General features: G+C 42.7%; 1 protein-coding gene across 5 annotated transcripts in view; it reads right to left on the reverse strand.

Moving 5' to 3' along the window:
* Window positions 1-22806, reverse strand: part of Mtus1 (microtubule associated scaffold protein 1) — a 146371-nt gene that overhangs the window by 64302 nt on the left and 59263 nt on the right. The window contains exon 1 of one of the 5 annotated variants that reach the window (XM_037211692.1): window positions 13058-13100. The exons of 2 other annotated variants lie outside the window; for them this stretch is intronic. In XM_037211692.1, coding sequence (XP_037067587.1) covers window positions 13058-13085 — 28 coding nt within the window. In that variant the 5' untranslated portion in view covers window positions 13086-13100. Of the gene's footprint in view, window positions 1-2066; window positions 2326-4124; window positions 4275-13057; window positions 13101-22806 lie in introns of those variants that run through there. 2 more of the 5 variants (XM_028872347.2, XM_028872352.2) reach the window with 2 other exon arrangements.

Consider the following 22806-nt stretch of genomic DNA (forward strand, 5'->3'; position numbering starts at 1 on the left):
GAATCCTAGTTTCATTTCCCCAGCCCAGGCTGTGTTGCCAGTGGACAAAGAAGTGGGTGTAGACAGCAGAGCAGGGATTGTTTTCAGAAGAATCTCAGCAGAAGCATCAGCTTTCCTGCTAGCAAAGAGCTTCTCATTGGTCCTAGTGTTGACTTGCAAACGAGTGTTTCTTACTGCATTCTGGCAGCTAAGCTGAAATGAGTTTTTGTTTGATGGAATGACACGGATCTGCAGAGAGACAACACTCTGCTCATTTCTGGAATTCTTTGTGAATCAGCTTAACGCTCGCCACTGTGCCAGATTGTCTGCCTACCTCGCTTAAAACCAAATAACTCAAGTCTAAGCTTCTAAAGCTCAAAATCATCAATCACTCAACTTTGTAAGAGTGGCTTCCTACACACCATAGAGAAAGATACTAAAATAGAACAAAGATTAGTCATCTGCACATTTCCTCATGAAGCAGCCCATTCAGAAGGGCGTGCAGACTAGCATGTCTTGTGACAGGGAGTCAGCACTACACGCTGCCCACCTCTCTCTACTCTTTGCCTGTGTCAGACATCACTAGTCAAACACAAACCTTTTCCTCTGAGCCTGAGAAAGGACCAACACTGTAGGTTCTTATCAACTTCCTAGTGTTGGCAAATATGACCATACTCACTAACCATTCTTGCCACAATAAAAACAAAACTGGGGATCAGGAAGATTCATCCTTCTGCCTGCTTAGTCAGTTGGGCAAATCAAAACGCATTCCTTCCAAACAGATGAGGCATCCTCGTACTGCGGTGTAAAAAAACAAGTCGAAGGCATGCGGCTGGAAAAAAGCCGAGGACAGTCCAGTTCTTCCTTCCCATTCACCAGATTCAAAACTGACGCTAAAAGATGCTAAAACCGTGCAACTCACCGTGAGTTCACAGAAACTAGAACAAGTCCCAGGTGAGTACCCTTTCCTATAGATCACTTCCTGTCTGCCAGGCTGCCACCAAAGGAGAAAAGAGGCTGGCCCGCTTATTTATTTAGTCCTTCTGATCTATTGCTGAGAGCGCACACATAGCTTTAGTTTGCATCTCTGTCACTGTCCCACATCATCTGTCACTCAAATATAAACATGCACTTGTGGCCAGAAGGGAAAGAGGAAGGAAATCTCTGGTCTTCACAACCCTGCTAAGGTGGCGAAACTGCTTACCCAAGACCCACTTCCAAATTGCACAATGAGCTGTCTCATTTGGTATAGAGAACTACCATGCAATCTTTACACTCATATCAGAAGGCAGTTACTATTTTTTACTTTTTTTTCTATACACTCATTTAAAAAAAAAAAAAAAACAACCTGAACTCCCAGATACAAAAAAATTGCCTTATACATCTTCGCTCATACTGATGACCAGATGCCAATTTCCCAACATCACTATGCTTGTCTGTGAAGTTCTTAACTGATGCCACTGACAATGCAACACCACAAAGAAAAAGCAGGCAAAGGAAGCAAGCACCACCCTTCAAAAGGCTCACTGTGGAAGCTGGCCAGAGTCATGATCTCCAGCAAAAGATTATTTCCTAATGTGAGCCCCCGCACCAGCAGCAAGACAATTTTGGCTCAAAATGTTTTTTTTTTTTTTCATATTTTAAGGTAGTTTTTTTTAAAGCACACACACATTTAATATTTTATGTGAATCATATATTAATTGTAACTGAAGACAACCAATAATCTAGCGCTTCCATTTAAATTCTAAGGAAGTATTTTTTCTACATTTGCACAACTGCCAGTCACATACATAAAATCTACAGAAATTAAATCAGATAATCTTTGTTAATAGGATAAAAATCATAAAGGACATTTATAACCTGGAATTATAATTTAAATCCCCAAACACAGAAAACACACAATCAAATTAGTTCCCCACAGATCTTTTCCCCATCTTAAATATCATAAATACAACCAAGAAAGACTACAGTCAACATAAATTACAAGAAACAAAGCTAACACCCCAGAGGTCCTACAATCAATTTATTTAATAAAAATTTAAGCATGCTTACAAAGCAAAGAATCAAACGAGAAACCGCCGACCTACTTCTTTTCCTAGTAAGCGTGGTTAACAAAGGAATTATACAAAGGCTGTAGGATCCCACGACCAGCAGTGCCAATAAGGTAGCATCATAGTGCCTTTCTGAGCCAGCCGGGGGTGTGAGTGTAGAATTAATAAAGATCTTTGAAGAAATATCAGTTTCTGTACAACTGCGGAATCCTCCTGGTATAGTCATTTAAAAGGATCGAAGCCAGCTCAGGCAGGGGAAACCGCAGCCATGTTCACGCTCACATCCCTCATATGCTTGCTCTCGCTGAATTGGGATGGGGAGGGGGAGAGCCGTAAGCTGCCAGGCAGACAAGAACAGATAAAACCGGCTCGCAAATCAGACCAAGAAAGAGACTCACGGATATGAATGCTTCATCTGTGAGAGGGGACACAGGGCCACTGGACGGGCTCTGTGGGTGCACGGTAAACCCTTTTGTTAAGGGACAAAAAGGAAGGACAAAAGCATTTCACAGCCTCTTTGGGAGGGTCAGACATGCTACTCCTGGACGACAGTGACCAAATCAACATGGCTGTTCAGTAGAAAATACCAGGTATGACATTATGGAAATGTGTCTGCTCCAAGCGTCACAAATTCCACCATTATGGCTTTGGGGGCTTGTTGGTGATTCTGTCTGGGTAGCTTTTTTTTTTTTTTTTTTTTAATTTCCACTACAGGACAAAGAAGTCTAGATGGGAGACTACCATAGAATAATACATATGCGAGTCATCTTTCCAAATTCACAGAGAATTATCCATTACATGCAAACCCTCTGGGGTTTTTCCCCCCCGCCACTTTAAATTTCAAACAATAGGCAGATAATGACCCTGTTTAAGTAATATATTCTAGTAATTGTCAAGGGCCGCTATGTAGCTCCTTATATGCCTATGAGACCAGCTGCTGCATGAAGAGACCTGTTTGAAATGTGTCCTCTGTCATTAACTCAATGCCCATTGTCCACAGGCCATTCTGTCACATACTCGCTGTGTGACTTTGGACCTGTAATACAATCTCTGAGCCTCCATCATGTCCCTCAAAAGGCCAAGGTAACACCCGAAGGTATTGAGGTGGGGGAGTGAAATAGAGCATAACGAACGGTAGCCCTGTGCTGCTGTTTGGCACCCCAAAAGGTTCAACCACTCTGGCCCCATTTCCTCAGACCCCCCCCAAAAAAAGACATGGACTTGTCGTTCAAGCAAAGAGCTCACATATCCCACAAACATACCATCCGTATCTTTCTCATCTGCTTCTTATTAATAGTGACGATTCTCTATACCCTCACCCCTCCCTGTACCTACTGTGACCCTGGGCACAGCAGCCCCTCCAAAATTGTCTTAGCTAATTCATGAATTATTTTGCTGAGGAAATTTAAGGAGAAACGGGGGGGGGGGGGGGAAGCACAAGGAGAAAAAACAAAAAGCACTTTTCTGAGTACATCTTTTGCATAAAAAGAGAACAAGCTTAGATTGTTTTCCGACTTGACATGCAGAAAACAGAATTTACAGAAACTGTCACAGTATTCTCCTGAGTTTAAATAATTTACGATTAAGCTTAAAGGTACATAATCTATACCTCCCTTGGAACTGGCATCTAAAGTAAAGATTACAAAGTAGTCTTTCAGAAACCAAACAAAACTGCAGTGAAGGTTTTTCCGCTTTCCAGTTGGCTCACAAGAGCCCGGGCTACTATTCTTTTGCAAACGGCCCCACACAATCACACCAACTCAAATAACATACTTCAAGCTCCTTTATACAACAGGTGCTGCGAACATGTAACCAGTTCAGGGTCTCCTGGACGGTCATCCAAAGAAATCTGTTCCTAAGAACTTGTATTCCTGCGAACATGTAACCAGTTCAGGGTCTCCTGGACGGTCATCCAAAAAAATCTGTTCCTAAGAACTTGTATTCCTGCCAGGCTTTCTGAGCAGCTGCAAAGAACCAAAAATGTGCAAAATTCCCACTAAGATACAGAAACAAAATGAATTATTTGTAGACTCTTAGCTTTGCCTGGGACTACAGTCTCAACAACCCACCAAGTGTGACATTAGTCTGACTTACAGCTATGGCTGCGGGCGCTCAGATCGTTGTGGGTGCTGGCCACTGACCGGGCGCTTCCTGCCCTGCACATCAAAGATGCTTTGGTTATAGGAAGTAGTCTAGACGAATTCCCCCAAGAAGCTTGTACGGCTTTCAAGTACGAAGGTTTTCCTTGAGATTTAAAATAACAAAATGGTTTTCTACTGCTATCCATGTGGAAGCTGGTGCTTGGGGCTTGTACACTCAAACTTCGAGGCAGACTACTTGGTCAGAATGCAAAATGAGTGCCCGCCACCACAATGCTTCAGACGAGAGATGAAAGCTTTGCACATACTTACTTGTTTTGAATAATTCAGGAGCAGAAGATGAAGCAATTAGGATACGAGAAATGTGGCTGAAACCCTCTGACCTGAAGTAATTAACTCACACATCTTCTCTCAAGCGAAGACAGAGCAGAGGAATCGTTTAAGAAGAAGAAAGCTTTTGGTAAAATTGTGATCAAAGCAGAAACAAACTGACGTGATATCCCTCATTTTAACATTAAAATAAGCAAGTTGATCCACACACACATGAGGAAGCCATATTTTTTAAAAAGGAATAAATGAACATTTAAAAGCACTCAAAACAGAAACAAAAAGGCAGTTGAAGAAATTAGCCATTAAATAAAAATGCTTAAAGCTGAACAGCAGGTGGCGCTGTGCTTCTCTCTAGTTTATTTGCCAAACTTGATGTGAGAAGTGTTTTCGACTCAAGTTCCTAACAGTGCTGCTGGAAAAATACTTCCAGCTACCGAAGGTATGTAAATGCTTCTTATCCTCTGAGGTCTTAGGAATACTATGGGATGGTCACACTGCCTGAACGTGCACTTCCCTACTCTTTGGTCAGGACGGTTCAAACACATTCTCGCTCTCTTGGAAAGTGCATTTTATGTACTTTATTCTCTAGGCAAGGACTTACATGAGAACAGACTTCAAATTCTCAAGCTCTGCCCCACCCTCCTGAATCCTAACCCTACTCACACCGAATTCCTTATTGGGTTTCAACTTGGACACTCTCTGGCTTCTTCATGCTAATCTTTATTTCCCTTTCATCATGCAGTCTTCCAAACACTGCAATCATGTTTTCTCCATATGTCCTATCTCCAAAGTCTCGCCATATACTATCCATGCTGGTAGCATTACAGACCTAAAGAGCATCAATAGTATCGTATTTACCAATGACATAGAAAGCGGTGATACCAGAATAGTATATTCCCCAGCAACCTGCCTAGCATGTGTGAGGTCCTGGGTTCAATGCCCAGTGCCTTTAAAATGTCATTAAATCCAAGCTGCCTTGTTGAGTGAGCATCATGGCTTCTCCACCAGTGTCCAGCCCCCGCTGTTATGGCATATACTCATGCCTCATACTTGCTTCGTGAGCATATTCTAGACTAGTCTAAGGTCCCTGAGAACAGAAGCTTTCCTAACTCAACTCTGTCCCTCGAACTTTATGAAGCAAGGAGAATCGATCAGAGTGAGCTGCAACAGATGTTTGCTGAATCAATTTTCTTTCCATGCCAGGTATAAATGGCTAATTTTGTTAATACATTTTCTCACCATCTACACTGAGACACTGAGTCACCTTTTTTACCAGGCAATTTGATTCTTAAGTCTATTAATTAAATAAAAATTCTTACTAGCACAGCACATGTTACACATTCAAATACCCATTTAGCTATTCATTTTTTATGCCAATAGCTTTCAGAGGAATGGAAAAAAAAATATCTTTAGAATACAAATTTACCAAATTGCTGCCCTGTCCAAAAAAAAAAATAATAATCCTGACAGAGTCATCTCCAGAAAGAATGCTCAGGGTTGGGTAAACAAGATCAAATTTTCTGGGCCACAGCTACAGTGTAGTCAACACCTAGTGAGCTCTGAAGATACAAGGATTCCTTGGAAAGACATCTTTCCCAGCACTGCCTCTGAAAGCATCGCTGATTTGAGACCTTTCCCAGCTTGCCTCAGAAGACCTACACCAACCTCACTCTAATCTGCAGCCTGCCCATAAGCACATTCCACCTGTTCTCAGGCACCAATCCCCTGACCTGGCTTAGGTCATTTTAGGAAGGTTCTAATGGAACCGTCGATAGGTCCATCCAGTTGCCTCTTACCAACTTCACCAAAAGTTTAATTTAATTTAGAAAGGCAGTCTTACTATGTTGCCCAGCTTCCTGGGCTCAAGTAACCCTCCTGCTTCAGCCTTCAGGGCACTTGGACAACAGACATGTGCCTCTACACCTGGCTTCCAAGAATGTGTGTGTTCATGTGAGCAAGAAGTATGTGTACACAAGTATGCATGCACATGGAGGCTAAAGGCCAACATGAATGTCATTCCTCGGGTCTATTTACCATGATTTTTGAGACAGGGTCTCTCTCACTGACCTAGAGTTTGTCTGTGAGGCTAGACTGGTTGTTAGTGAACCCCAGGGGTTATTGGACATCTCTGCTTCCCCAGTCTGGCTTCTTCATGTAGATGCTAAGGATTAAACATAGGGTCTCGGGCTTGCATGGCAAATACTGTACTCTCTCTCTCCAGCCTCCCCGAGTCACACTTTTAATAATGGGGCTAATCCTAGCAAGGTATTATTGTTATGTTGTCACTTTATAAAAGCAACTTAGATAAGCGAACAGCTTGCTTGGGCCACGTGTCTAACCGGTGCAGTGAGTCCGCTGCCCGACCATCATCCCTCTGCTGTACCAGGGGAAAACAGGTCACAGGGAGTGAGTCTGCCGCCCGACCATCATCCCTCTGCTGTAACCCAGGGAAACAGGTCACAGGTAGTGAATCTGCTGCCCAACCATCATCCCTCTGCTGTAACCCAGGGAAACAGGTCACAGGGAGTGAGTCTGCTGTCCGACCATCATCCCTCTGCTGTACCGCAGCTCCCAGTTAAAGGACAAAGAATGAACCAGCATCAGAGGTAGGGAAGTTCGAATCTGAGCCTCAGCTACTAGGAGAAAGAAAGCACCCACACAGAAATAGTGGGTGCCTAGCAGGCATTGTTTCACCAACACCCAGTGTCTCGATGTGGTGCTAAAGGAAGAAAGCCTAGGGTGGTTATACACCTAAATCTCATATAAAGAAACATATTCCTCATGGGCACTACAGAAAGGTACTTGGTGACACTAAATGGGAGATGTACCTTCTAAGGACCAAACTTTTTAAATTCTATATCAAAATCACTTTATTCTAATTAGCTCACAAAAATAGCACACAGCTGGTTTAAGGTAACCATTCAAACAAACACTTGCCCAGTCCCGAACTCTATACATCCCAGTGAACCTCTATACAGTCGGAACAACCATTCTCAATCAATGGCACTCCACTTAGGGCTTAAGACCTTCATTATCAATTACACTTTTATAGACATATCCATCATGGAAAATGAAGCTGGAAAAAAATAGCTTTGTGTTCTCTGATGACTCATGAGCTTTTTTGCCTGTGTTGTGTTTTTTTTCATCACCTAATAGGCCTCCCTTGGTCTCCCTTCTAAATGTTACACTATATACACACCTAAGCTGTTTACATATATACATGTAAACATACATATATACACATATATAGACCAGGATTTGCATATGAGGAAGAACATGTCATTCATTTCTTTCTGAGGTTGGGTGACCTCAATACATCTTGCAACTTCATCCATTTTCCTGGAATTCCGTTTTTTCACTTTTCTTTACAGCTGAACAATATTCTACTTTGTATATGTACCACATTTTCATTATCCATGTACCTGTTGATAGACATATAAGGGTTGGTTCATTTTCCCTCCTGTCATGAATAGAGCGGCACTGAAACATGGACATCAAGTATCTCTGTGATAGGGTATGGACTTCTCCAAGTGTATGCCCAGGAGTGGAAGAGCTGGGTCAGAGGGTAGTTCTGGTTTTTTTTGGGGGGGAGGGGGCTTACAGACTGATTACCAAAAAATGTATTGATCTGTATTCCCACCAGAAATGAATAAGGGCTTCTCTTCTCTTCCATACTTGTCTTCCTCAACATGTTTGTCAGATTTCGTTAAGACAGCCATTCTGATGGGGAAGGTTGTATCTAAAAGTAATTTTAATTTACATTTCGCTGATGACCAGGAATATTAAAATCACAGTTATTAGTCTTCTGTGTGTGTTCTATTGTGACATGTCCATTCCACCAAACTATTTTATTGATTGGCAATTTCCTCAGTGATTAACTCTTGCCATTTTGGGATATAAGCTGCCTGTCTAGAGTAAAGCTGGTAAAGACTTTCTCCCATTTTATGAGCTGTTTGTCCAGATGTGGCTTTTTTTTTCCATTCACAAACTTTCTAATTTCAAGAAATCCCATTTGCTGATACTTGGGGCTAGTTCCCGTTACCAAGTTCTGTTCAGAAATGTGTTGCCTGCCCTATGTCTTCGGGACTATTTGCTGTTTCCCTCTTACAGCTTCAGGTTTTAAATTAAGGTCTTTGATCTACTTTGAGTTGTTTTCAGTGCAGGCTGAAAGGTAGGAATCGAATGTCATTCTTCTGCAGGTAGCTATCCTAAGTATGTTGGCACGATTTGCTGAAATGGCTTTTTTTCCACAGCATGGTTTTTTGCCTCCTTTGTCAACAATCAGGTTACCCCCTCTTGGTTTATTTACAGACCCTTATTCTACTCCCTTGTTCTAAGTGTATGTTTCTAAGCCAGGTTGTCTTCTGTCACTATCTCTGTAGTACAATTTGAGGTTGGGTAGTGCCATACCTCCAGCAAGTCACGTTCCATACTCCTTTGAATTGCTTTGGCTGTTCGTGGTCTTTTTAGTTCCATATGAATCAGGACTGTTTAATTCTTAACCTGTGAAACTTGGCATTGGAATTTTGGTGGGTATTACAATAAACATGTAGATTAATTTTAATAATATGGCCATTGTCACAATATTAACTCTTGGAGTTCAGGAGTGTGGAAGAAATGACTGTAGAAAAATATAATGCAGCCTTGTGGGTCTATCTCAGGGTATTTAGCAAGATGGAATGTATTGGAAAAGAGAAAGCCAAGTATAAGAAAGTTTCCCTTCATTCATCATAATGTTTAAACATTTGTATGAATTTTCTTTGGATGGTGAGTACAGAAAATAAAAAGTAAATACTGAAGTCAATGGGGCCACATTCAAACATATGACACCCAATACAAAATAGATCCAGAAACCAAGGAAGGTTAAACTGGATGGACAAGGTAGATTCTAGTAACTATTTTACTCGAGTCCATCTGCAAACAGCTGGTCATGAATCCTTTTTATTTTGCTAAAGAAACAAACTAAGTCAATGCCTTCATTCATAGCTTTTATATGGTGATTATGAAGACAGCCACTTTACTGCTGGAAAATTCATGATTTCATAATGGATACATTTCCTAGGGCAGGAAATGAAAGCCAAAGACTGAACTCCTGAATGGTCCTCCTTTGTCCTGCTACTTCTATTAAATATTTTATTCAGCAAGAGAAAGCCCTAAGGCCTTCACAGGGACATTGTCAGTCTCCCAGCACTGATCCAGCCTACTCTAAGAAAACGCCTGGGAAAGGTAGGTGAGGCCACACTGGAAGAGAAATACCTTCAAAAGAATGATAGCAATTTCCAGAGATGAAAACATCTACCAGTCAAGGTAATTTCCCATCACTGAACTACCAACCAGACATGAACAAACAGATTTAACATATCTTTGAGAGACCATTCAGCATTGAAAAGCATGAGTCTCAGTTCATATTTGATAAAGTGCACGATTTTGTAGATGAGATTCAGTCAGACACATACACACACACACACACACACACACACACACACACACACGAGAGAGAGAGAGAGAGAGAGAGAGAGAGAGAGAGAGAGAGAGAGAGAGAGAGAGAGAGATTGATTGATTGATTGATCTGGGCAACGGATTCACTTGGGTGCTTATATTACACAGTATTTACTTGCTTAGCTGGGAAGGCAACTGCATGGAATCACATAGCACAAGTGTGTGCACGAGAAACATCTGACACCTTACTCCAGAAAGCAAACATTTACAAAGGAAAGCATAAACTAGAAAAGTCACCGAGCTTCAAGATATAACACACAGTGCCAGGCAGTGCCCAGTCTTAGTGGGAACACAAGTGACATGGGTAAAGAAAAAGACAGTGAGGTTGGAGAGGTGGGTATTTTACAGTCGGGAGAGAGACCACACTACACTTCAAACCTTTGGTAGTGAACATAGTGGGAAGATGAGAGGAGGAGCATGGAAGGGTCACAGTGTTTGGATCAGAATTTCATCACGTGGTGAGGGGCAGAACTGTCCAAAGTGAGAGTAGAAATATAGGGCATCAATTAGGAGGCTGGCACACCAGCCAGAGCAAAGGTATGGGAATTTTCACTAGAGCAGGAATCGATGATTGCAGTCACTTGGTAACATATAAACATTAATAAGGCAGGCAATTGGCAGGGACACTCAGGAAGATAAAGGGCTAAATTAATGCAGACTTCAAACACAAAAGATAACCTCTTTATAGCGATGGTTATAATTTCAGCTCTTTACATGCAACTACATAAAAAGACCTTGGTAGTAATTATCTATAGTAACTAGGAATCAGAAAAAGTAAAACCCAAAGCAATAACAAATACTAAGTCATAGTAGAAATAAATTATATATTCTCAAAACAGTGGCTAGCATATTCACTTGCAATTAACTCTAATGGGCCAAATGCTTTCACTAATAAGGTATATCTAACAAATTAACTTCACTGGATAGTACTGTAGTGTGTTAAATATTCTGCAAATAAAATCAACAGGCTGCTTATAAAATATACACTAAACAGCAGCTTCTGTGTATGTCAGGAAAAACAATTTTTAAAATGGTCTTTTAGCAAGAAAAAAGATGCACACGTGGACAAACATACACATATACCCTGTCCCTCCTGGAAAATTCATTAAAAAGATAGTATGAATGTGAATCTATGTTAACATTTCCCTGAATTATCCTTATAGTTTAATGCTATGTTAAACTTAACCCATATGATCTATTTTAAAGGTGACATTCAGAAAATTCTTTAAAACTTTTTAATAATTAAGATCCAGATAACTTAAAAGTTCTAGAAGAGAAACAATGAAAAAGCCACAGCTCAACTACAAAACGTCCAAGCAATTAAATTTGAAAATGGGCAAAGGACTTAGAGAGTAACGTCTCCAAAGAAGATGCACAAACGGTCAACATGTCAAGACGAAAGCTGCTCATCATCCCTTGCCATTGGGGAAATACAAATCCAAACAATGAGCTACCCCCTCACACCCACCAAGATGACCAGTGTAAGACAAGCCAACACTGGTGATCAGGCGGAGTTATTAGAACCTTGAGCATTACCATTGTGAATGCAAACTAATATAATCACTGTGTAAAATAGCAAGAGAGTTCCTCAAACAATTAAATCTATTTGCCACATCACCCAGTAATCCCATGTCTAGGTGTACACCCAAGAGGTGAAAGCAGGGAATTTAAGAGATGTAAACACCCATGTTAGCAGCAACAATAGTCACAGTAACCCAAACGTGGAAGCCACCTGAGCGTTCACAGGCAGATAGAGTATTGTATAGACAGACACATGAGGGGTTATTATTCAGCCTTAGAAAGGAAGGAAGTGTTGACACCGCCACAACATGAATTAAACTGAAGACACGATGCTAAGTCACATTAGGTCGATCACAAAGGAAACGCTTGCATGATTGGTCTTCTATGAGCTTCAACAGAGCATGGAAATTCAGAGAGACAGAATCAGGATGATTGCCAAGGGCTGGGAGAAGAGACTTAGGAATTAAGGTTTAAATTTTTAATACATTAATTAGGGTAGTAGATAAATGTTTAAGAAACAGGAATGATGGCTATCAAAACAATGCGAATGTGCTTAACGCTACCAAACCTGTGCCGGCAATAATGGTGAATGAAAATGGCAAATTCTATCTATGTAAGGCATCTTAGGTATGATTGTTAAAGGTTAGAAACAAAGCTTCCTATCTTAGCTATCACATAGCTGTATAGACAGGTTAGTAAACTTGCATACAACTCTTAGAACAAAAATTCAGGATAGGATAAAGGAGGGAATTTCTATCCAAAAACTATACATTAAAAATTGGTCAGTACTATGGTGTAAGGTAAGAAGACTCAATCTAGCGGCTGCCAGCTTAGTTCAAGGCCAGCTCCACCATGCAGCAGCTGGGGACAGGTTATTAAGCCTCTCTGGGCTTCTACTTCCTCTGTGTAAAGGGGTGATTACAGCTAAGCATGGTAGCTCACACCTTTAATCCCAGCACTGGGGAGATGGAGGCAGGCAGAGCTCTAAATTCAAGGCCAGCCTGGTCTACACAACCAAGTTCCAGGATAGCCAGGATTACACAGGGAGACCTTGTCTCAAGGGGGCTAAAAGGTGACTACAGTTCTATTACCTCATAAATTCTAGTGGGAAACAAATCACATAGAACTGTAGCTGGCAAAGAGTGTCACACAAATATTAGCTTCTTGCTCTGTCTGGTCACCAATACTTTTTTTTAAAAAAGCCAAGTATTTTAAATGAAACTATAAAAATGATAACTGAATATGTCATTTCCTGTGTAAGGTGAAGGTCTCGTTATATACAGAAATGAGAAACTTTTGACAATGTAAAACCTTTTTTAAAAAAAATCACTGTGTATAAAAGTTAACAGTGATGAATATAACAGGACAAATGGCAGCACCAACTCAGCCCAAATCATTTGCTCCAAATACAAATAAGCAAAAGCGCTAATGGGCAAGTAAAGTCAACAAACCCAACATTGTCAGGTTGTACCCCCATCTCGAATACCTTTCCTGGCTCCCCAACTGCCTCTTTTACTCTCTATCCTCAGTGCTCCCACAGAGAAGAAAAAGGTAAAGCTGAATGCTGGCTTTCCTGACCTCTTGTGATGTAAGGAGTGATCCTCATCTCTGGTTGGGGCCACGGAGGTCTGAGAAGAAGAGCGCTGTCAAGAAGGATGCTTCCTCCCCGATAAACACAGACAGGCATGTGAAAATAAAGCTGCTAACCTGGGACACCGCCCTTGGCTTCCAGTCTTTGAGAACAGTAGCAAGAGTGTGCGGTAGGTGGAACTTTTGGCGACCATGTTTTAACTGATTTTTGTCACTAATGCTGAGCAGCAGGGGTGGAAGGACAGGCAAGCAAGAGGCGACATTTTCATCACCAAACATGGAAATGGCCTTCCTCCAGGCTTCCTGTTAAATAGACACACAACCCTGTGTTTTTAGCCAATTGTTACCTGCTTCAAACTGCTCTTACCTGCCCCGTGACCTTGTCAGTCGTGTTTGATGGGGGCAACTGATTCAGTCTTGACTGACATCCCTCCTCCACCCCTAGCTGTCCCTTCTTGACCCTCTTCATGATGTCCCCTCATCCCTCTACTCCTCTCAGCTTCAAAGCACCAGACAGGCGCCCCTGACCTAGTCACTTCCCACACTCTGTATCCTCATCCCGTTTGGTGCCCTTCACATACGCTATCTTCAGGTTGCTGAATCCCAAATTTGTATCCCTAAACCAAAGCCTTTTAGACCACCCATTTAGAGTTGCCACTCCATACCTGTTTTATCTCTCCTATTTGCCTCAACTTAGTATCTCTATAACCGAGTTCCTGATCTCCATTCTGTTGTCTTCCTCATCCCTTCTACCTCCATGGAAAGACACCATCTCTCTGTTCCTCATCCCTCATTCAACGCCATCAGCTTTCCTTCTAATATCCATGCATTGGCACACCTCCAGAAGCTGCCACCATCCTGGTCCTAAAAAACATCTGCTGCTGCAGTTACAGCAATACCACCTCCTCCCCGGTTCCTACACTCGCTTGCGCTCAGTCTATTCTCAACACGGTGAGATTATAAAGGTTTGAGTCACTGAAGCTCAAACCCAAGTCCTTAGAACTTTTAAGACGACACATAACTTAGCTCTGCGTTCCCCAACCTTCTCATTTCCTGTGTCCCCACCTGTGCCTTCAGTTCCTGGAACACAGGCCTCAAGTGCCTCCTGCTGTTCACCCAGGTTTCATCTGCTAATCAGAGGCTTGGTTGGCTCTTTCAGTCCTTCACTCACAGCCCCCTCCTACGATATTAAAATATCACTCACACGTGCACCCCCCCCAACGCGCGCGCGCGCGCGCGCGCACACACACACACACACACACACACACACACACACACACACACACACACGAGCTTCATATCCCCCTCCTCTCTTTTAGCAGTTTTTCTATCCTCTCAGATTATCAGTACCAAACACACTCTATCCTTTAATCACAGAGAGCCCATTTTGTACAGCATGACAGAAACTTCCGGGGCCTGTTTTGATCTTGTATTCACTGTCATTCTCCAGCACATGGTAAGTGAATCTACCTGCAGTCAATAAATATTTGAGTTCCAAGTTACAGGCCAATTAAAATACCATTTCACCCCTTCCTAAACATGAATCTCAGGAAAGAGCTTCAGAAATAAATAACAAAACGCTGGCAAGCGCTTTGGAAAACATTCTTCAGCCGTCAGAGATGGTGCAGGGACTTGCCTAGTGTCTCTGAATGACAACTCAATAAAAGGTACCCAGAGCATTAAAAAATGGCCACACCCTTTGAGTGCACCTAGAGGAATGTGTCAAGAAAAGTCTGACCAGCTTATATACGCCTGTGCAAAGTTTTCCGTGTAGAGCCGTTTATTATAGCATGGTGGGGGAGATCTGGAAACCACCCTCAATGGTCATAAACAGCTAAAGAAGTAAACACAGCCATTATGTCTTAAACAAGCCCACAAGAACACATGTGTTGAAAACTTAATCACCACTGCAGCAGTGTGGGAAGGAAGGGCCTCTTAAGAATATGAGGCTGTGACAGTTCTGGACTCAAGAACGGCACAATGCTGTTTGCCAAGTACTTGGTTCCTGGGAGAGCAGGTTTGTTATAAGGTGAGTTTGATCCTCTCTTGCATGTTTATCCTCTCATACCCCCTTGCCCTGTGTGCATGAGATGAAACTAGCACCATATTCCCAGACTTCCCATCCTTTAGACTGCATGCCAAATTAATTTCTATTGTTTGCAAATTACACAGCCTGGTTGCAAATTACACAGGCGGAAAACCGTGATTGCTAACAAAATTTAAAAACCTCAAAGGGGGCTGGAGAGATGGCTCAGAGGTTAAGAACACTGGCTGCTTGCTCTTCCAGGGGTCCTGAGTTCAATTCCTGTCAACCACAAGGTGGCTCACAACCATCTATAATGGGATCCAAGGCCCTCTTCTGGCCTGTAGGTGTATATGCAGATAGAGTACTCAGATACATAAATTTAAAAAAGGAACCTTAAACAGTAGGCATATCATGTACCTTGTGGACAAAAAGTGCCATTAACTAATCTGATCGGACTGCTGATTGTTCAGAATGGGATTCTATGAGTAAATATTGGCCCTGTCAATTTGTCTCTATATGCACAGGAGGAATATAACCATAGATTCTGACACCAGAGGTTATTAGTGGTAGTAGGAAGAAAGGAGGGTTTCTTTTTCCCCTCCTGGCTTTTCAATTAAAATGCCACCCACTTTTAAAATAACCTATGATGGAAAGAGAAGAAACTGATTAAAATTCAAAGCATTGGGGAAGTCAAGTTATACTGGTTGGCTTTGCTTTAAAGCTGCCCCCGTGTTCTTTATTACAGATCTGGTCCCAGGTGTCCTCACTTCTCCAGTGGACTCCTAGAACACCAGTCCACTGTGTCCTGACCATCCACCTTCCTCTATTTCTAGCCTCTCCATCCTGACCTTTATCCTGGTCCTCAACCTTTAAATTATCCTCTGTCTAGTTTTCCATCCATGTGTATCCTTTTTATTTCTGGGTTTTGTTTGGTTGGTTGGTTTTTTTTGAGACAGGGTCTGTGTAGCTCAAACTTAGGGCAATCTGCCTGCCTGCACCAAGCAAGGGCTGCAATTACAGGTTAAAAAAAAAAAAATCACACTTACCCTACTGGGGGTCTTAAACATTAGCAAACATCAATGTCAATTAAGACTGACCTTTAATCTAAGTAAGGATGCAAGGCAGCGACTCAATTCCCACAGTTGTTAGAAGTGCTGCTATTTATCCTTTTTACTGTTAGAACAACATATAAAATGAGAACCTGTTACCTCCCTTATTTGGCTATCAAGCATCGTGACCTGTCCAACCCACCATCCTCTGGGTTTGGATTATGCCATATAAACCTCTGACTACCTGTTAACTCAGTTACCATCCAGAACACAGGGCTTCAGCTCCACTCTATGCTTTTATATACTGTGAAATGTGACTTCAGGATTTAGCCACAATAATGCGCTCTCTCTCTCCTAGGAGGGTAGAAGAAACTATTCTTAGTGTAACCATCACCGCTTGCTTAGATTCCAGGGTTAGCTGACAGGCAGGACAAAGCCACAGGTGAGTCACAACACAGACAATCCCAGTCCCAAGAGGGGTAATTTGACAGAGCAACAAGAACATCCACAAAGCAAGGTTCTCACGATGACCTGAATTGCGCAGAAGCGTGGTGTTGCCGGTGGTACTGTCAGTACCTGTCAGTCTGTGTCACAGTCTCTGTGAGTACTTTCACAAGGTATCGGCTGTTTAAGAATGGGGATTAAACAAAAATAACTTCCTTAGTCACAGGCCTGGGAACCCGAGAGAACGTACTAAAACAAGTTACTGGAGGAGAGTTCATCCTTCCCCAGCTTTCCAGATGGAACCTTTCTATGTCCACCAAGAAAGTTGTTTAGCATCTGGCACTTAGACTGAGAATCCAGAAAGGAATGGAGGATGAGCCTGTGGAGGTGCGGCTCAACAGAAAAGCCATTCGGTGAGCACACACAAGGTCCCGGGGACAAGCCCAGCACCAGAACTACCACCAAAGACAGCGTCCAGACTCATTAGAAGCCAAGTTCATGGGCACAACTCCTTTGAGCAAGAAGCTTACTGAGACTTCAACACTGATCACTGTCTTAGTTTATTTCCTTTCCTAGGGTTACAAACAAAATGAGTCAATTAAAATCCCTGGAAACTCTTAGGATGAGTCATCTCTGCCCACAAAGGTGAGCTGGAAAATGGATCAATGCTATTCCTCACTTTCACTCTATTAACCTCTCTTTATTCTCACTCATCTCCCATCTACAGACATCGTTCCCTTTATTTCAAAGACAAACCCATCTGTATGCTGTCCCACCTCCATCCTCTCGTTGCCTGGCTATTGTAATTATCTCCTTGCTCTCATCCTCCTTGGCTCTTTTTCCACAGGTTGGAGTAACCTCAACACATTTGTATCATCTCCAGTCAGAAACATGCAACCATCTTTGGAAGTGGTTTGTAGGCATTTACCTCCTGAAAACTTTTTCTTGTTCTCTTTTCCCAATTTTGACTTATGACCTCTCCCTGTATATATCCAACCATCTAACAAAGAAAGCTGTTGACATACCCTGGAGACCATTCTCCACCAAGCAAACAGATCAGGAATTCCACAATATTTTAAACACACGCTTCATTTTCTATTCCCTGAACTATGCAGGAGCCTTGGAATTTGCACCTAGATGGAATTCATCTGACTGCAGCTCCCTTGAAACAGAGGCTCAACTCTCAGTGATCTGAACACATGCTCTACTCCAGAACGTGGCCACATCATTTCCCATATATCCCACAGCCTTCCAGAAGCCTTGATGATGCTATCAACCTTGTCTCCTGATCCCTTAGGCATACACAATGATTAGCTCAAATGACCCATTCTTCTCCAGTCTTCCTTTGTGTTGAGCTGGTTTCCTCCCTGTACTATAGAGACTCGGTGCTTTGTCTAAGTCCCTGATCAAATCCAGCTAAAGGACACTTTAAATGCCTGTTATATAACAGGTATGTTGTGCTGAGGGCTGGAAATATAAAAATAACTCCTCCTTGGACTCTGGCCTATGGATGTCAGTTTGGCAGTAGACAGGCATGTAAGAAAATCACCACACAGCATAGCACAGTCCAGCAGCCAAGACATTCAGCTGAGAATGCTCTGCTTGGACACCCCTCTCCAGTCCCCACCCCCAATGCTTAAAGGATACTGACAATCATATTTGTAGTCTCAGAATCTAGTGGACTGCCCATTAAGGTGCTCCTTAATGGCTAAGCCAAGTGCATAGTGACATTTCGTGAGTCACTCTATAAAGCAGTCTTCTCTGGAATTACTACTGAGAGCTGTAGAGAATGTCAAGAAAGACTAAACTCACTGATGATGCTGGGGAGGGAAAAAAGACATGTGCCTTCCCTGTGCCTACAAGCCCTACCTGCTCTAGCTTCATCTTCTCCGACCCATTCTCCAGCCTCCATTATAAATGGTGGTCAACGAAGTTCTCCAGGACCTACACCCAAGCTTCTCTGGTTCTCTGCACTGCCTAGGAACTCCATCACCCTCATACTCATGTGCTTTCCACTCCATCTCCAATGGGACTGGGTCTCACACAATAGCCCTGGCTGGCCTAGAATTAATAATCCTCCTGCCACTAACCTCTGAGTGCCAGAATTATGGGTGTGTTCCAATCCACCTGGCTTTGGGGATCTGTTTTCTTTCACACTTCTTTATCCCTAACACTGAGCACAGATGCCAGCACAGATAAGCACTCATTGGGTTGTCATCCGGTTTCTATAGCTCTTAATGCACTCGTGTCCATTAATGAACATGTGTAAAGAGCAAAGCCTAACCACCAACTCTTGTAGGTGATCCTCGTGGCCCATTCCCAGTCTCCGCTCATTATCAGCTGTGTAATTTCGGTGGTGACTCAAGCATGCAAACCCTCAGATGCTCCTGTGGAGACTAGAGATGATCGATCACTGTACCTACCCCTCAGGAGCTGTGAGCATAAACACAAGAATGCTTAGGATAGTGCCTGCCACATCATAACACCCCCAAAACCCATACGCTCCGATTACTACTGCAATAGAAGTCCCGGGACACACTCCTAACACGTGTGTGTCGTAGTGTGTCGTAGTTACAAATCATACAGACTATCTCTGTGAGCTGGTAAGGCGTCGACTAAATTTCTAATTTTTAATAATTAGAAAAATTTCTACTTTTACTACCTGTCTCACACTCAGAAAATACTATAAAAATTTTAAAGATCATAAAGTGCTGAATACATGAGAAAATATGTTTATACAAACCCAGAAGCTGTACAGGCGAATGAGGAAGAAGAAAAATCCACAGTAACAGACACATGACAAGTGCTGGATGCATCTCAAAAGCGATGCATTAACCCACAAGAAGCTAAACAAAGATGAAAGCTGACTCTCCCCAAATGCTACTTCTCGTTCTCTCGAGTAAAACTAAAAAGCTGTCTCCTTGCATGCAGCCCTGAGTCACTTCAAGGCCTCCCTCACCCCTTCGCAGCCCTTTGGGCGGCTTTTGGGCCGGGACAGGAGGGTGGACCAGGCTTTCCTAGCTCAGGTAACCGTGTCAGGGTAGAGAGGGTGCTTCAGGCTGGACTCTGAGTGCTGCTCTGGAGCAGCACACCCTTAGTGGTCCACGTCAGTCCAAACTACTAAGATGGACTGGTGAGTAGATCCCTGTAGACATCGTCAGAACGGAGCACAGCACAGTGAGCTCCCCTGGCTGGGCACTTCCTCCTCCATGCCATCAGTTTTCAATACTCTTGTCAGAGAATCCGCATTGCAGAAAGTTGAGACGACCTCTGTAAGTCCAGGGTCTAAAAAGGCCACAGTCTTTTTTAAACCATTTAGCTGGGGACAAGCAAACAACTTTTAATTTGTTAAAAACCAGGGTCCAATGGTGCTCCTTTAGAGTGACCAGACTAAGAGCTCGAACTCAGGGGGTCCCCCTGTCTGGTTTGAGTCCTACCTCTGCCCTCCCCAGCTGCAGAACCTCAGCATGTCACTTAATTCAGCAGTGTCAGGTTCCTGGTTTACAAGTTGGAAATAAGCCTCAGAAAAAAATCACCGTAAGGGTTAAGTAAATTCAGGTGAAATGATTAACTCAGAGGCCTAGAAACTGGCATCCATTTAATTGAGTGAGCTGATCATCATCAGCGTTATAATGCTTGTTACGAAAATTTCCATCATTATCTAATCATACTTAATTGAGTTCATTAACAAAAGAAAACAAAACGGAGCTGAGCTGGAGATCTAGTCCAGCAGTTGAGCACTTGCCTAGCCGGCATTCCTGGGTTCAATCCTAGTACCACCACCAACCACCACCACCACCACCACCACCACCAACAACAACAACAACAACAACAAAAGCCACACTCAGAAGGAGAGTACTTGGGTTGACTTGTATCATTTTACACTCTGGCATCATACATATGTTTCTACATTTGACAAGTAAAATGGAAGTACACCCATAGTTTAACTGTATTCTTTCTCATACTCAAGTCTAGAGCTTTTTTTTTTTTTTAAATGCTATTTTGACTCTGGGTCTGACTTTCTGCTTGGTTTTCTGAAAGGATCCATTGAAAACCCCACATTGACTGGAAGACTGCCGCCACTCACCTTCCCAACAGTAAGTGTGGGAGATGACTGTGGCATCCATTCGGTCTCAGTTTGCGAACACACAAACACTCCATTGTACTGCAAAGGGCAAAGGCTCTCTCGGTGATCTAAAGGCACACTGTTCGTGCTCCTGGAGTCTCTGCTCTACCTTTAGCTCAGCTCTGTTACATTTCCTACCCTCCACAACAAACACCTTTCAATTTATTATGGTGACTCTCCCAAGGAGTCCCAGTTACTAATTTTTAAACATAACACGGCACAACTGAGTTAGTCTTCTGTCTTACCTCAGCTGGCCAGAACAAACACCTCAGACTGGCTGACCCAAGCAACAGGAATTTATTTTCTCTTATTTCTAGCGGCTGAGGTGTCCCCAAGACCAAGGTCTCGGGTAAATTGCTCCTAGCAAGAATCTTTTCCCGGACTCAAGATGGCCCCTTTCTCTGGTCCCTCACAAGGCTGGGCTACAGCTCGGGTATTTCTTCCTCTCCCTCTAAAGTTGGTTTGGAAGATTAGGGTCTCATCTTTATGACTTAGCCTAATTGTTTGATTCCTCACAGGCCTTAGCTGCAGAGTTAGGGCTTCGATATTTAAATTTGGGATGACATAAACATTCAGCCCACAGAAGTCTTCTAACCATACAAAAATAAAACTTAAATTCAAAACCATAATGGTTATAGTTACATTCCATTTTCTTCTATTCATATATAGAAAACTGCCAAGTAACTGGGCATGGTGGCACATGCCTGTACCCTAAGTACTCAAGGCAGAGGCAGGAGAATTGCTGCAACTTCAGGGACAGCCTGGGATACACAGCAAGTCCCAGATCAGCCAGGGAAACAGAGTAAAACCTTGTCTCAAAAAAAAATATATATATATATAAAATATACATATTATATATATAATATATTTGCATATATTATGTATATGTAATAGCTACAATTTAGTTTTTTAACTGACTGAAATTTTAAATACATAGTAAGTTACCAAACTCACCTGGGTTCAATTCCCAGCACCCACATAAAATATAAATAAATAAATCTTTAGACTAACAGGTCCACATTTCTCTTGAGACACAATATACATAACACATGGGAAAGGAACTGATCACCTTCATAAAGAATTCCATCTGTTTAAACAGGTGGGGACCTGACTTCTAAAAGGCATGTCTGCGTAAGTATCCAAGCATCACACTGCTCCCATAATCACGCCAGTAGCAGCCATTTCTCAGAAAACTAGACAAGTCCCACACCATGCCTAGAAAAATAGGACTGCAAAAACTCTTGGAGCCTAAGATTCTGAAACCCTTACACTTGACAAGTGTCCATGCCAAGGGAAGGGCAATGCTTGCCAGGCCTGGCAGCTCAGTGGTGCCAGAATGAAACCAGAACACAGGGCCCCTACCTAACTACAGGCCAGGGTGAGCACAGCTTTATGCAGCATCAAGTCCCAAGTGCTCCAAACATCAAAGCAGGAAGGGAGTGCTCCAGCCCCTGGCAAGGAACAAGAGCCCCATCGGCAGCAGCAAGGACCCTAACGTGGACCTCCTCTCCCTGGAGACCCCCAATGGTGAGAATATAGAAAACAAGGACCAGTGCACCCCCACACTCTAGTTTCGCTTCTCTTCCTCCTAAATGATGAACACTTGACGAGGACACATTTCTCTGTTCATTCAGATGCCCTGGAGATGGAAATGAGTGGCAAATTCCTCTTCTCCCACATCATCCTCCGGGGTCTGCTCCTGCATACTCCTGACCTTGACACTAAGAATCTAAACAGCACATGTTCAAGCCTCGAAGGCTTCTCACACCGCAGCTTTGAGGCAGCATGGGCAAATCAATCGTGAAAAAGCTGAGTTGTGGTGCAGTAAAGAGGTCCTCCAGACCCCAGCTGGTTTTATAGGCTCTGTAAAGCATTCTCACATGTGGGGACACATCACTTTAGAGGCACATTTTTTTTTTTTAAACATTCAATAGTAGTCACTATTTTTATGAGGAATCCATCTGACATGTCTTTAATGTGCTCAAGGCTGTACCTGCAGAAATAAAAGGCATCCCCTACGGATTGCTCTCGGCCCACGGGGGTGACTAAACAGGCTTTTCGTCTATGAAACGGATGAATTTCGAACTTGCTG

This window comes from Peromyscus leucopus, chromosome 17, assembly GCF_004664715.2.
Source record: "Peromyscus leucopus breed LL Stock chromosome 17, UCI_PerLeu_2.1, whole genome shotgun sequence".
Lineage (NCBI taxonomy): Eukaryota > Metazoa > Chordata > Mammalia > Rodentia > Cricetidae > Peromyscus > Peromyscus leucopus.